General features: G+C 38.6%; 1 protein-coding gene across 2 annotated transcripts in view; it reads right to left on the bottom strand.

The window, feature by feature from the left end:
- edil3a (EGF-like repeats and discoidin I-like domains 3a) overlaps positions 1–16,388 on the bottom strand; it is a 110,954-nt gene that overhangs the window by 71,216 nt on the left and 23,350 nt on the right. Inside the window, exons 2-3 of one of the 2 annotated variants that reach the window (XM_075468798.1) lie at positions 13,640–13,666; positions 4,958–5,086 (exon numbers count right to left, since the gene is read on the bottom strand). In XM_075468798.1, coding sequence (XP_075324913.1) covers positions 4,958–5,086; positions 13,640–13,666 — 156 coding nt within the window. Of the gene's footprint in view, positions 1–4,957; positions 5,087–13,639; positions 13,670–16,388 lie in introns of both variants that reach the window. The other variant, XM_075468797.1, reaches the window with a different exon arrangement.

The raw sequence follows: 16,388 nt of genomic DNA, 5'->3' as shown, positions 1-16,388 counted from the left end.
GTGCAGAACTCGGGCGCTATGACTAAACCAATGGCTCTGTTTATTTTGAGAGCAGATTAGCTTTCTGTGGAAAGTGCTGCTTCTGCCTATTTACCGAGTTTTCCTTGAGCAAACTTTTTCACCAACTTAACTTGTATTTAAAATAATCTTAATCCATTTAGCTAAGCCTGGCCTGAAACAGTCATTTAATAAACTTGAACTCAAAATCTGCCCTTAAACAATATTTAGCTGCACAGCTTATATCATCTGAGACATTTAGTGCATTTTTATAAATGAGCAACTTACCCCGGAGCTACAAACTGAAGAGCATCAGCACTTTGTGAAGCTTTGCAACTGAGATGAATAGGAACCTGATTTTGTGGACACAGGGACAATTTGCATCACATGCTAGAAATATATTTACTGGCTAAGTTTGGACAGAGGGCACAGCGCTGCAAGTAAATAAAACATATTCAGCCCCCCATGTTCTGAATTCCATGATCCGTCAGAAGAGGATTGATAGTGCTCACAATGTTGATGAGATGCAAAGTCCTGAAATATGCAGATCTGCTGAAGAGCCAGATGCTCAATATGGTTTCACCCCTTCGAAGGATGAGTTGCTATTAGAATTTTAAAAAACAGCAACAGGAGTATAAAATGGCCACATGCTTCATCGTGATCTTTGTTGAGTAACTTTAACAGCCCACCTTCACAGTCAGGCATAAAACAACTGCCTCAGAGGAAGCAGAGCTCTACAAGCCACCCAGTCTGTCTCTGACTGTATAGTCTGATGTTGCACTCCACGGGAGGAGTGGGGGGTGTGCGCTAACAAACCTCCCTTCTTTTGCACTTGTGCCATGACAAAGTAAGGTAGATCTGCTGTCACTGTACCGGCTCATCACCTGCGATGCAGTGGCAATTTTGAGAAAGGCCAGTCACTTTATTCTGGAGAAGATGCAGGTAACCACTCGGTGTACAACTTTAGAGGTGCTCACTAAGGCAGACATCACTGTACTGTCAGTCCACTGCATTGTACCTGGGAAGCACAGCGTCTTATTTCGATCAAATGTTTATAGAACTGCTGTTGTTCTGATACTCGTTCATACTACCTCAGGATACAGTGCTGCTATTGTGTTTTCTATCTTTTATAAAGAAGTAAATTTAGCACAGAAGACACAAATGAGAGCAGAAAAGGTCAGATCTCAGATCTCAGTTTCTCTTACTTACTTTGCATAAAATCCATTTGAAGAAATAAAAGATACAACAAAAGAAAATGCAATTACCATTAGATATCTCTTTACCAGGTGCAACAGCTTCAAAACAGGCCACTAATGCATTTCTAAGCGGGGTACCAAAGGATAAGCTCAGAGTGGGTCTTTATGAGGTCTGTTCTTTCTCTCGGGCTTATAAAAAGCAGCCTCGGATCTGCCTCAGGTGAACGGAATATAAGTAATGGTTCTTCACGGCTTTACACGAGGCCACAGCCATTTACATATTATCCTGTGCCAAGGATCTGTACAAGCAGCAGGACTAATACAGCATGATATCACTGTCGATACAGGATCAAATAGAGGCCACGTTTAAGAAAAAAAGTAATAATTTCACACGTCCTACATTTAGCCTCAATCTATCCTGCCCTGCTGATGTGTTTCAAGACTCATATTGATCAAAGAGCAAGATGAAATACATTTAAAGGATTCACAGGAAAGAAAAAAAAAAGGTTGGAGATATAGAGTTAGAAAGTTAATGCCAGTCATCAGACAGGCTATTTAGCTCCATTAACTTGTTAATTTCATGGTTTTTTTTCTTCTCACAGTGAGTGGAGACAGTATAATCCTGCATAACATATCATACTGGCTCATACTATCAGAAAACAGTTTTGTCATTAGTCATAACTTTTGACGTGATTTGAATCTCTGAGCGAGACCTAAATGAATCAGGCTAAATCAGAAGCCGTATCACAACAAATGATGATGTTCATATCGATCGAAACATCCCTGTTTCTGGTGAGGCAGTGCAGCAAAATTCTAGCTCAGAAAAGTACAACTCCAACACTCCACACCACGTTTGTCCTTGATAGACTGAAAAAATGTCCCCAAAAAATGATCTGCCACCTCATGACATCTGAGGCAATCAGTCCCAATCTTCACACTGTGACAGCTCATTACACCGTTTGGCTACTCGCCCAATAATGCCACACTTGTTCGCTTGTCACCACAGGGACATGACGCAACACTTTTCCAAAGATAAATGACTTGGTGATAATAATGGCTCAAGCAGTGACACTAACCCAGTATTAAGCCTGGTTTTCTCATTTGTGGTTGTGACTATCACGTGTACTGATTTAGAAATGGTCTGAAACAGTATCCAATGCAGTAAGAACAAACAAAAAAAGTCGCCATTTAACATGATTCAGGTGATCTTTCATTGGATAAAAAAAAAAGATCTTGGGAGTTTTAATTGCAAATGAACTGGCTGAGTAAATTTAACCCAACAGAACATTATCATTTAATTGCATGCCTACAACTCCATCACACTGACACCTGCCCCAAAGGAGACAAAAAAGAAAAAAAAGAAAGAAATATTATCAAATCATTAATTGGGTACAGAAAATTCCCTCTCATTGGATAAGTTTGTATGTCTTCCATGTCTCCTCATTGTCCATGTGCGACCTCATTCCTCGCTGTGCTTCATGAAACCAGTCTAACAAGCAGTATATGTCGTGCATGTATTTAGGATAACATTCGAAGGTGTGAAATTGGATTTGGCTCTGCCAGAGCAGGAAAATATTAAGCGCAACAGTAAAAAGCTAAACCAAGCCTACATGTATTTTAGGTTGGAACAGTATAGAACACAGCACCCCCTTCCAAAAAATTTGAGGAAAATAAAGAGCGATTTTAAACACAGGAGTAGATCTAGTCAAATATTTTCTCAGGATATGAGAGCATATTAAAAAGGAGGCTGAAGAATCTCACTGATAATAAATGTGTATATTTCTATCTGTCTGACTTTCTTTGTTTCTTTTCCTATTCAAACAACCTTTCATCCAATCTTGATAAGTATATTACTGAAGATGTGACGAGGGGTCTTAATTCAGGAATGTTCTGCTGTCCTTAAATCGGGGGTAAAAACAGAGCCCAAAGTTACCTCTGCTCTTTGTCATTGTAAGGCATTTCCTTCTAGTTTCAAGAAGAACCTTATCTGTTGCCGTTTCGTTCATGTGACTGAATTTTCAGGCTATGCTTTTCTCACGTTTATCCTTTTCATTAAGCTTGCCATTCATTCATAGCTACCACCATGCCATAACTAAGCCAGCTCAGCTGTAATTTAATAGGAATTATTATTTATGTGTCTTCATAATTCCATTGCAGGGATATGCAGGTTTGATTATTAATGTCTTCAGATATATTCACTTACATTCAGCCAAAATGACCATGAAGCCAATTGGCAGATATTTATGTGTGTTCAGCCCATGTGGAATCAGTTTCTCACCACTCTTTGGCCCTAATAGGAATCAATAACTGAATTATGACATGCTAGACTGTTTCTCAATTTCTCTGGTTGCAAACAAAACAAACACAGTGACAAAGAGTTGATATAGTGACTCGCTCTATTTCCTTGGATGTTTTGTGCCTTTTAACAGAAAACACTATATATCAGTGCTGTGAAAACGAGTAATGAAAATGACTGACAAAAACTTTCCCAGGGAAGAAGCATATTTCTTTTTCTGAGTCCGCCATTCAATTTCTCTCTTGTACAACCTTGTAAGTTTGGCACCACCATCATGTTATCTGTTAGGTACTTTATTAGTTAAAATCTCTTTGCACTTGTCATTTTGCCTAACCTTCTTTCTCCATCAAACCAATAAAGATATATTACCTCCTGCAGTTTGCATAGTGATACATTAAATCCATTACTTACATGTGCACTTGTAATGAAGGACAAATGTGTTATGTGAGCTAATGCAAAGCTCAGCCAAGCACATACGCAGGCAGGGAAGCCACAGAACTTGGCCTATATATCAAACTGTAGGATTTAGCAAGATTTAGCACTAACACACAAAGCCAAATGCAATTTCCAAATCCAGGGATATATTCAAAATGCATGACATGCATGTGGAGGTTTGATGCTGCATGTGAATATTTGTAATACAAGCTTGCTGCTGTTGCCTCCAGCTGCTATAAGACCTCCTTTCATCATCAAATACTGTAAGTAGCCACATTTACTTACAGTAAATTGACTATTTTAATGATATGGACTGCAAATTTTGTGAATACAACTTACTTTTTTTGTGAATTTTGCATAAATACTGTTTATAAAATACCAAGACAGCTCCCTTTCGATGTTTCTTGTCACTAAGGGCTGCTAGGTCTAGGCAGACTGGACAGAGCTTTGCAATTATAATCAATACAAGTGTTCAATATTTTAAAGGAAAGCAGTAATGCTAATTTCCCTTCCCTTCCTTTCCCTTCCCTTCCCTTTGCTTTCTTTCTTTCTTTGAAAAATTGCTTGAAAACGCGCCCTCACACACTGCGATATCTGCCATTTAACTGCATTTGATATTGTGCTTGTCACCCACATTTTACATTATTCCTTGATCTCAGGACAATGTGTACCTGGTTTGAAAGTCCAAAGTGTCAGTTGGGAGTAAGAACAATACTCACAGTCAAATGTACAGTGGTATCTCACAGTGAGCAAAAACAACTTTGACATCTTTTAATAAGAGAAGGCTCACCAAAAGAAAGCGAGATCAGCTTTTTTTTTGTCTACCACACTCGTGCTTATTCTGCAGAACTTGTCTTTTCAACACTTAGTCACATTTTGTCAGTTGTTCAACATTTAGTCACCACACAAGGTCATTAATTGTGTTGGAGCATCGCTCTGATCAAAGATAAAAAATCATATTCTTTTGTGTTTCAGAGGAGGCAAATGTTTCCCATAGCTTCACAGACATGACATGTAGAGTAGCCCCACTTACTGTGTTGGCAGTGAACTCCACTGAAGCCTGGGGGACACTTGCATACATAACCAATGAAGGTATCACCCCTGTAGGTCTCACTGATCTCACATGTTCCTCTGTTGTGGCAAGGGTTTGGATGGCAAGGGCCTGTGTGGAAAAAAGAGGGAAGCAGACAGGTATAGTGGGCTGCATCTTTCACTTTATGCATCTTTAATGTGTAGATAAAAACATATTGAATCTAGGACATATATGCAATTTTGTATAGCAGATAGGTTTTCATTGTGTGCATGAATAAAACTGTCAACAATTTATACCTCGGACCACCTCCCACAGAGAGTGATTTAAGAAACCCCACAAAACAGAAGTATTTAGGACTCGTTGTGTTTTGAAGGGAAATTAAAAAAGTCGAAACGTTTTGATCCATACATCATATATAGAGAGATCCCATGAGATTGTGCACATGTAAAACAGTTTGACAGGCAAATGTGAGGTTGACACAGGGGAGTGGGAAGAGTCTGGGTTAAGTTACTGCTGCTGGTCTCAGTGGTCTAGAGTGCGGCCCAAGGCACGGACTAGAAATCATTGCGTATGTCCCCTATGGGAAGGCAACACCTTGCTCTGACAGTGCTGAGAAGAGAGCACAGACTAGCTGCAAGCGACAGTAGAGCCCCATCACACATATATATGCACTTAAAACTACTGAAGGCAACAACCACTCACATACACTGACATGACCACATACACACATGTGAAAGTATCACGGTAGTTTAATTTTAGTTGACTGAATACTTAAACTTGGGACAAAAAATGCAGAGACAAAATGGGCAGTTAGTAAGGTATTCGTTAAAGCTGCAACAAGTTTTCTTGTTAAATGAATCAAGAATGGCCATCATAATGCACAACTTACTAGATAAAAATACCTTATTTCTTATTTCTTAGTTCGTGTCTTTGCATCTGCAATCTAAAAGGCTAATTATTAAGAGTGTACCTTATTTATATTCCACAGTGGAAAACAGTCCTCTGAAAATGTGATTACTTAAGTGATTGCATTTGTGAGAATTCTGCTGCTCCACTGGATGCAAGGCGCAGGTTAGCTGGATGATTAATAATTGACCTTATGCAACTGATGACTGGATCATAGAAAACTGTAAGCATGGATAAAAATATACTATAAAATCCACAAAGTCACGAGACAGTTTCAAAAGGTTTTGAGGGGCTAACTTTTTGCTACTTTATTGTGGTCTCCATTAAGCTCATAACACTGAGGAAACATCTCTTGGGGGTCAGGATTACAATGGGCAGGTTGGGAGTGCGATGTGATCCCACAGCACAATTTAAATAATTAACCTAATTTAAACCTAGTTGCAGCTAACTTTAAAACATTTGGTCAGAATAGACCCTTTATTGTTGTCTCTGACTCATCCAAAAGGCAGACCTAAAAAAGAGCAGTTACAATTTGTTATACTATCGTACAATGATGAATACTGGCTAGAAAGTGTTCACTGCAAATACAGATTTCTGAGCCTGCATTCCAGTTGTTTCTATGAATGACAGAAATCCATTTGGCACTCTTCTCGTCACTCTGTAGAGTTGTGTAAAACGAAAACCTGACTTCTTTGTGAATCTGTGGGTACAGCTGACTGCACAACAGCTCTTCATCACTTTAGGTGTGTTTTCTGTGTTTTCCACCTGAACAGTCTGCGCCCCCTGAGCCTGATGTCTTTTTGACACTCACTGACAACACCTGGGCATAACCAGTCACATGTCTGATAACACCTCATCCATTCCCTCCATACTGTGTAGGATGTTTCTATATGATAATGACTAAATAGGGGAGTGTCTCCCATTCATGGCTAAAATTGGGTAGGGGCATCAGTGTGTGCACATGCATATAAGTTCACAATGATTGACATTTATAAAAGAGAACCACATTCACTTATGACATTAAACACAGTTTTATACATCTGGGCCCTGGAATCTGGTCCTGAACTCAGTAGTTTTTCCAAAGAGATCTGATCATGAAACTGTGAGGAATTGTGTGCCAGGCATTGCTGCCAAATGTGCTTTTAGAAAGGGTCAAGATATGTGTTGGATCAGATATGACATACTTTCATATTTATCTAATGCTAATATTAAATTTACATAAATATATACATATAATTAACTTTAAAATGCATCTTAAACATTCTAAAATACAGAAAAAAATTCCTGAACTTTTTTGATTACAAAAAAACTGATTACAAAAGTACAACCTTTCCAGAGTTGTACTGGAGGACAGCCTGCAGTGTCTTTGGGTATAAATCACTTGTTCAAAGGTAAAGCAAACACCTTTCAGAGGCTGTGTATCCTGTTCCTGGCAGACCATCAATACAGCCCAGCATACAAAAGCTCTTATGAACACTAATTTGTAAGGGAAACCATATTTTTGGTCATTAAGCACCTCCATTTGTCCAGTGTATACAGCATTCATTGCTCACTAACATTGTTTCCCATTGATTAATCAGTTGTAGAAAACACCATGAAGCCAATTGTAATTTCATGTTTTGCGGGATTCAAGAAGCGAAAAAAAACAAATAAATCAAAGGAACCAAAAAGAGAAAAAAATTGGCAATCATAAAATGAAAAAAAATAAATAAATAAATCCTCAAAGAAATACAACAATCACTACCTCTGTTGGTTCACTTTCGGTTTTTGGGGTGCTTTACTTTCGTCATAATTTGCACCATTGATGTGAAATGATAAAGTTATCAAAACCAGAAGTAGTTTGAATGACAGAAACTTGGCAGAGTCCAGAAGATTGTGCTATATGACTGTCATCTAAACTTTCTCCTGGACTTACCTGCAGCTTTTGGCTAAATATAATCAACCTGACACTAGTTATTGGCTCAAAGACAGGCCAGTCACGCCCAGTTTTTATATGTTGAGTTGTAGAGCTACACCAAGACTGTCAAAACTTTGCAGAATGAGGCGGGACAGAAAAAAATAAAGAAATCTGTCACTGGATATCGGCTATGTTCACCAATGAAAGTTTGATATAAAATGAATCTCCAGTAGTTTATATGCTAAATTATATTTAGTTTAAAGGTTCTAAATGTCTGTTGAGAGAAAAACAAGACGAAACTAAAGAATTTTTGTCCCATGAGCACGTCCTTTTGTGAACTAGCTATCTTTTCATACTATTATTCATCTATTCTGGCCTTTTTACAGTCATGTCTTACTGTTGAGAGGTGAATTGTGTTTTGACAGGCTCTTCTATTTCATTGTAAGTGATAAACAACATTAATGAGTCTCAAAGGTGGGAGCATCGTGCCCTCTTAAGTGAGTTTGACAAATCAATAGTCATGTGCACAACATTTGACAATGTGACGGAAACAAGTGGTGCCTTGAGTTGTATGCAGCATCATCAGGGCAACAATTTAGCTTTAGTCCAAATCCAAATTGAAAACGAGCTCAGTAGAGAAAATAAACATCTAAATAAACATCACTACCGAGCTTATTACTCTCCTTGGTATTAGTGGGACTCTGGATGTGAATTAAAAAAGACGTAATCCTATCAAAGCTCTGCCATTTCTAAGCCAGGCCCTGTATCAGTAATAATGAGAGCAGTGGCTAATCAGTTGAACAGAGAGACGTATAATAGCTTTCAACGGGGTCCTGCTTTCAGAGGGAAGGTGGAATGGCAGGTTTTAGGCTTGTTTTGATGTGATGATCTATAGTTGCACGAGGCTGTGCTGACAGCCTTTTTAATAGGGAGTGCGTAAAGCAAAAAGCAGGAAGAAAGGAGAATGGAGGGAAACAGAGAAACCCGAGGAGAGAGAGAGTGTGTTTCATAGAGAGTGTTTTCTGTTTGACAGCTACTTTTGAGTCCAGTCAATTTTGAACTTTTTCTATTTATTTATTCATTTTAAAAGCAGCTCTAAAACATTATAAAGGAGTAAATTATAGAGACTGAATGATTCTGACGTATGGAGCTGCATGTCAGTTTTCAGCCAAAATCTTTCAGCCTGCTGGAAACACTGCATATCTTTACATGGCATGTCTCAGAAAGGCTGAGTCAGGATGAGGTGCCAGTCACATCCGCACACACGCATGGACACACACACAAGAAAAAAAATCAAACATCCAATAAGCTTACTGTATTACTATATAACGACTCGGCTGCGTTGCCACTGATAGGTAAACACAATAGAGCTGTTATGACTTAAAACGGGACCTAAATGCTGACATACATGAGGCAGGTTAGCAGACAAGGCATTTAAAAAGAACATACAGATTACAGACCCACAGACTGAAGCTGGATTTAGGTCTGTAGGTCAGGTCTGTAATCTGTAGGCTCTTTTTTGAGCTCTGAAGCTGGAAGTAACAGCTACCAACACAGGAAAAATCTGTTTATTATTTGACCATAGCACAAGCTCGGGTAATGAAAAGACCATCCACAGATGAGGTGTGAACAAAGTCACAACAGTGCACAATTGCTATTGTTACTATCATGTCCAAGGGTCACTGAAAAACAAACAAAGTCTCTATTTCTCTCTTCCTGAAAAACTGACGAATTCTTTAAAGCTATCAAATCCCCAATACATTCTGTCAATTTCCATGAAGCTTTCATATATTAAGCCATAGCCATCAGCTGGGATGGGGCACAGCAAAAAACACAAAGAAAACAAACATGCCATCAGCGGGTGTTCTCTTCACTTTTGTATGTTGTGTGATGCATGTCCAGAAAGCCATTAGCAACTACATTGTGTGAAAGTCAGCTGCTGCTCTGCTGTACAAGCCAATGCACCCTCATTGATTGATGTGAGCCTGTGTCGCGTCCAGCACAAGCTCTGTGATTTCTTTTCTGGCTGCAAATAGAGGCCAATCAATCAGCTGTGAAAACTTGATCAATGGTTAAACACAAGAAAGCGTCTTCCGTTTCCTTGGAGATTAATCTCATAGACTTGACATTTTCAGGGTAAGGCCCCATGTGTGCTCTTGCATCTTTGCTGAAAGCTGCCACAAACATTTTGGACACTTTAAATGTACAAAAAAATGACTGATTTCATTCGGAAAAAAGAACCAGTGTAGGTGTGCTTTGTATCTATAAACCTAACACATCATACAAAAGCCAGAGAAAGAAAAATGTCCAGAGATAAGCGAACAAAATATTGCTGCCTGCTCCTTGGTACACGTTTGTGCTGATCCCAGTGAAGTGTCTGAGATCGTGCGGCTAGCTGAGCATTTATTGTGCTGGGGTGTATGAACACAATTCTTTCGTCTTAAAAGCTGCACTGAGCAATACTTCACTAGGTTTTATTGAAAAACCTTTATTTCAATAAAGAGAAATATATCTGACAGAAGCAATTTTCAATGACAAAGCAGCTGAGCGTGAATTAATTCAAATTTGTCCATCTTACACAGGACTGAATTGAGCACGGAAATCTGACCCATCTACCACACTGTTTAAAAAAAGAAAAAATCACCTGCATTAAGAGTGTGAAATTAGCATTTTATCTCCTCAGCTCTGAATGTGCAACCAGCCACACCGCTGAAAAATCTAACATGGCCTAATTGTGTCAAATCTATTTTAACCCAACCTCTTTTTCTACGATGGCTTTACTGGTTTTTGGGCTCGTGATGATTACATCCATCCTGCTCTAGCACTGATGAAAGTTGGCACTGCACCACCGATAAGGCATCAAGGCTCTCAGCATGAGAGCCCAGGCTTTTAGTGAGTGCTTGGTCTCCCATTCTTTTTATGCCCTTACAATTTTTCAGCCCATCAGCACTTGACGGTGTCAGATAAATGCATTTACCGAGGACAGTGGTAAGAATCGTGCAAAAACAAAATGGTTTGGAATATGTCAAATAAATATCCAAAAGGAGAGGTCGTACAGCGGAGCAGCAGTTGAGGATCCAGAGAAATGAAAAGATAGAGGATTTCTTGGTGGAGGCGAAATGTCAGTGAAATGTCAGGGCTGTATCCTGAAACCAAGGGGTTTCCAAAGAAAAACAAACTGTAATTTCTCATTTAATGTTTGTGGGCTATAGAAAATTGTATATGGGGATTGATGCTACTTTTACAATAATTTCATCTTCTTCCTAGGAACCATTACTGTACTTATCCACTTAACCTTGAGGCTTAAGAATGCTTCTAGCAGTCTCACTAGTATTTAAGGTATTTTGACAGCACTTGCAAACATGGGGCTTGCGCATTCAAAATATGTGTTGAGCATGCGATAATCTGAGCTATCTGACAAAATTGCCTTTACGAAAAGATCAATTGACTGCTCACTCAACAGGCTCATTAAAGACCTTTTCATTTCAAAAGATTGTCTTAGATTAAGGAATCTATGGTTTTATAAAATGGTTTTACAGTGAAACCAAGAACTCAACACTATCTCAATTCTGTAAACCATTCAAGCACAGTCATGCAGGTGCAAGCCAGTAACTGCAGTGACTGGTTAAAGACTTGTGGTTCCAAAACATGTTTAAAGGTAAATAGAATGTACTTACAAAGCACTTTTCTAGTCTAGTTGACCACTTAAAGCTTTTACACTACCTTCACCCATTCACACACACACACACACACACACACAGCACCTGTTATTCTCTAAGCAGGCTACACAGTGCTTTTTCTCTATCACCTATTCACACACTGATAAAGGCATCAGAGCCAATGTGGGGTTCAGTATCTTGACCAAGGACACTTCCCAATGTAAGAAACCTTCCGATTTGCAGACGGCCATCCTCCGGAGCTGCTTTGCCCAAAGCTCAAAGAACTCTTGTAGATACAATGCGGCCATTTTCCTTATTTTATTATTCCACCCAGATTGAGAGAACAAATTCATATTTAGTATGCTGTCAAGTTAACACACAAAGCAGGTTTTCCCACTCAAACTAAAACATCAGCTTTGGATTCCATGAAGATTCAGACCAATTTACAGAAACAGTACAATCAAATCCACATAAACGCAAATAAATACTGGCCATACATGCTGGATAATACCCCCTTTTAAGACTGCAGACAAAGCTTTAGATTATGCAGATCACAGATATGAAGGCTGTGAAAGAGCAGCTGATATGCTAAATACATCAAACCTGTCAGAAGTAATTTGGTCTTTCACATCACTCTGCCCTATATTCTCAAACAGTCCAGTTCCAGGTCAGTGGTCACAAATCACACCTAATTCAGGTCATTTTCCAATCTGATTATTACTTCTTGAGCAGATTGTCACATTATTTCTGTTCTGAACTGAAATGTGTGCATAGAAAAATAAATAAACAAATGAAGGAATACATGAATGAATAAATTATCCCCCCAAAAAATAAATAAATGAATAAATAAAGTGCTTTTGGTTACATAGATTACTGTTTTTGTTTCGTTTTGCTTTCCTTTTGTACCAGAAGCTTGCTAGCATAAACTCATATAGAAATAAGTGTATTGATATGATTAATTTTAGACTGATTTATTAAGAAATGACAGTAAACTATCAAAGAGCAACACTGATATGTTACAGTGATAAATATAAATATAAAGTTTTAACAAGTCTGTTCTGTGTGATGTTTACTTCTCCAGAAAACATTTTTTCAACTAATACTTGTTGTTTAAAATAAAGCTTTAAAGCATTTGGAATTGCAAAGATTTTTTGTGGTAGCAAGTGTTTAATCAATTGACATTTGCTAATATGTGCCTGCACATGCACAAATGCATTTGGGTTTCCATTTTTTCAGTCATAAGAATCTGAGACGACACAAATCTTTCCATTGCAACAGCAAACTACTTTGATTCCTGGGATATTATGCTTAATCAAAAAAAGATTTAACCTACTTGATCTCTAATAAGCTACCAAGAATTAATATTAATGACAGAAACACAGACAAAGACAATTAGTTGCTTAGAGTGCACTTAGAACTACAATTTTGTATTCAGCTGCGGAACTTCCCCAGTATGTAAAGTGACATTTTAATTGCATTATTGATGAAGATGAATAAGGTTCTTGTTTAGTGTTGCTCTCGGTGGGTTTCCTTATGTAACAGAGCTGGGAGTCATACATTAGTCCTGTCAATCAGAGACATTTCTTGTGATAGAAGTGTCTGCATGTATGAGATCTGCACTTTTACACTGATTAGATGCACTTCTTTGGAAGTGGATATGCTGCATATTCAGACTAATGTTATTTGTGTGTATTTAGGAGACAATGCATTTACCTCTGGAATAAAAATGCTGAAATTGCTGTAGTTTAATGTTGCTTTTACTGAATGTTAATGGAATATAAAGTCTGTACTCACACACTAGAAATGATTTTCATAACCAAAATCATGCTGAATACTCAGGTGTTCAGAATATTTACTTGCAATAAAAAACAATCAACCAAAAGCAATCAGTGCACCAAATTGAACTGCGAGCCTCTGAATCTCAAAACTTGAGATGTGGCACCAGAGTGTGGCTCAGAGACAAGATATTTCTCTGAGCCACACTATTAGAAGAAGTTTAAATAATGAACAGAACTACCAAATGATATAATCACGAGTGCTGTTGATCAGGCGAGATCAGTGGGATGATGAAGGGTTTCGACTAAATAAGTAATGAAGGAAGGAAGGGACTTGACCAAGATCTTGAAACTAAATGTACACCCCACCTCCTTTTGTCTGTATCCTTATCTAAACAAACAAAAAACAAGGGAGATCATGTTACCAAACATAAAAATGGCCCACCTGCTGAAGTTGGTTCCTCGCCATCTGCTGCTGTGGAGACAAAAAAAAAAAAACAGGGGAAAAAAGGGAGGAGAAGAGAGAAAAATAAACTGTATTAGCTTTTTCGCAACAGTTTTCAGGGCTGCATTAACTCAACTGTTAACTGCACAGCTCTACCATACTTACAGTAAAAAAACATTTCACATGTAATTCACTGGAGTATACAGTAAGCAGAGCCAGACACCACCTGCCACCTGTAGGCCACTTCCTGCCAAAAGAAATACTTAATGGAACATGACCTGGCACTTTGACAGAGCCCATCCCACCATTTAGATGCTTTGTCCTGGTCACTTGGCTTTGACTAATACGTGTTCATCATTCTGCACCACTGTAGGATTAGCCCCTGTGGCATACACACTTGCTTGCTACAGCCCCAGCTCAGATTTGGCCTGTCTACCATCATTACAGCAGTCCTCCGTCTCCATCATTGCTCATGAAATTGCTCCAAAATATGTGCTTGAGAGCTGGACAAAGCTACAGAGGCATCAGACCAAGGCCATTAGATGCAGGGGATGACAAAAAGACTCCCATTATTGTTGGGGATGATCAGAAATTTGATAGATACACCAACCATGCCTGAATGGATTGGGATTTGCTGCTTCACGGGACAAATTTATTATACATGTATGTTGTTTCTAAATACAGCTAATGGTATTGCTTGCTGGTTCTTGCTTAATTAAAATGAATACTAATTAGGTATTAGCATAGAGAGAGTTAAGGCCACATAAATTATGAAGCAGGCCACCAGACAATTAGAGAATCCCTGCATGTCATACAGCTGCAAATCCATATTAAAAAAGTAATCAGATCTGATTACCCATCATAACTCTGAAACATACAGTCGATTTTCTCCTCTTGTAAAATCAACCATCAAGGCTTAACTTGTGTTCCTGAGGTATTTTTGACTGTGAACATCTAAAATGTGTTCAGATGGTTTTAAAATAATTTCCAAATGCCTTATTTTACTTCTCTTTTTGCATGTGGTACTTTGTTTCTGTGGAAGGGGTCTGTATCCAGTGCATCCACTGAATATCTACTAAGACCTTTAGTAGATGCACTAAATCTGGACTGATGGCAGTGACAAACTTTTGGGTGTCTCTGGCCTCCCCAGGGTCGCAGTGCATGCAGCAACATCTTCAAATTGAAGAGGAAAACGATTCACTTCAAGACAACAATGATAAACCAACAGAATGAAAGAGTGAGCGGGGGTCTTTTACATTCCTTTATAAGTTTCAACCAAAGTGCCAAAGCCAGGCATTTTGCCAGCCTCTCATCAGTCTGGCAGCAGAAGCTTCCCTTTGTGTCTTCCAGTGCACATGGGCCAATGTAATCCCCAAGCACATTCCACGCTTCGCTTAGTGGGGTTTGCTTTCTTCTCCTCTCTTAACATAAGGGTCAAGGCGAAAACTTGCAAGTTTTTAAACAAACACTGTATTCACACGCAATTATTCACTACAAAGGAAAAACAAGAAAAACTAAATATATAAACAAAAACATATGCCTCCAAAATGCGGGCAACTACTCACGCCCACACATAAATACACATGCTGAGAAGATAAAGACGCAGAAAATGAACTGTTTTGTTTATCCAAGTGTTGAAGTGGTGAATCGTAAGAGTTCATAAAATACTGAGAGAGAACAAAATACTATAAAATCACCCAGTATGAGCTCCGTCACACGGCTTATCTCCAGTAGACACTAGCATCGCAATTTATTTAACAAAGAGAAAATAAAAAAACTTTACACGACTACCTGCATCCCTGCCTGTGTGATCTCCTACATTCTAAATCTGAAATGGATTGATTCAGAGATAGATGTAATTCTGTGTCAGTACGCTGACAGCTAGCCTTTCGCTGTTTGAATGAATGGAGAAAAACAAGGGAAAATTTATTGTTGCCACTATAACAATACCATCATGACATTCCAAGCAGTGGCACTGACAACATGCTCATCAGTCAAAGCTTGTTTGAATTTCCCAAATGAACCTCCTAATCATACAAAACTGACACTATTGCCAACAAACAAGTATTCGTTTGCTTGTCATTCTTCTTCCTTGTCATCCTCCAAGCCACCCCATTAGCCTTGGAAAATCAGTTTCAGGAGAGACTGCTGAGGAGAGAGAGAGTTTTTTCTGAGGTAAAATACTCCCACTGTAATTAACTCTTTGAAAGATTCAGAAGTTCATTCGTAGCATCTAGAAACCTATTTTTTTCTTTAACCAAATATTTTCTTTCTATCAACTTTAAGCCTGACTAAACACAGCTTGGCACGGAGCCAGTTTGGGCGTTTAGAGAAAATCCAAAAACACACTGTCAAATAAACGGGTACATGATAATTGTTTTCCTCTCAATCATGCTGTTTTTCTAACGAAATTATTTTCATTCAAAAGTGTACTTATACAGTAAAATGTAGGTAATTCCACAGCTTTATCAAAAGAAGCCCGACACGGCCAATGGTTGGTTAGTCACATGTAGGAAGTCCACTATGGAGACTGTTTGCAAAAGGGCAGACACCTTCAAAACAATGCTTAGCAGGTGACTGGACGAATCATCGCTCCATCATTCTCATAAGAGAAATCCTAACAATTAGTGTAGCGAATCACTCCAAATGAAGCCAGTCAGTGCACAGGGGCTGTCAGTGGTTATAGGGGAATAATTGGTCTGGACTTTTGTGTCAGCTTAAAGCTAGACAAGGTTGGATCGCTTACTCT

This window comes from Odontesthes bonariensis, chromosome 6 (assembly GCF_027942865.1).
Source record: "Odontesthes bonariensis isolate fOdoBon6 chromosome 6, fOdoBon6.hap1, whole genome shotgun sequence".
In the NCBI taxonomy this organism is placed as follows: Eukaryota; Metazoa; Chordata; class Actinopteri; order Atheriniformes; family Atherinopsidae; genus Odontesthes; species Odontesthes bonariensis.
Note: the sequence above shows the minus strand (reverse complement) of the source record. Positions and strands in the feature narration are given on the sequence as shown.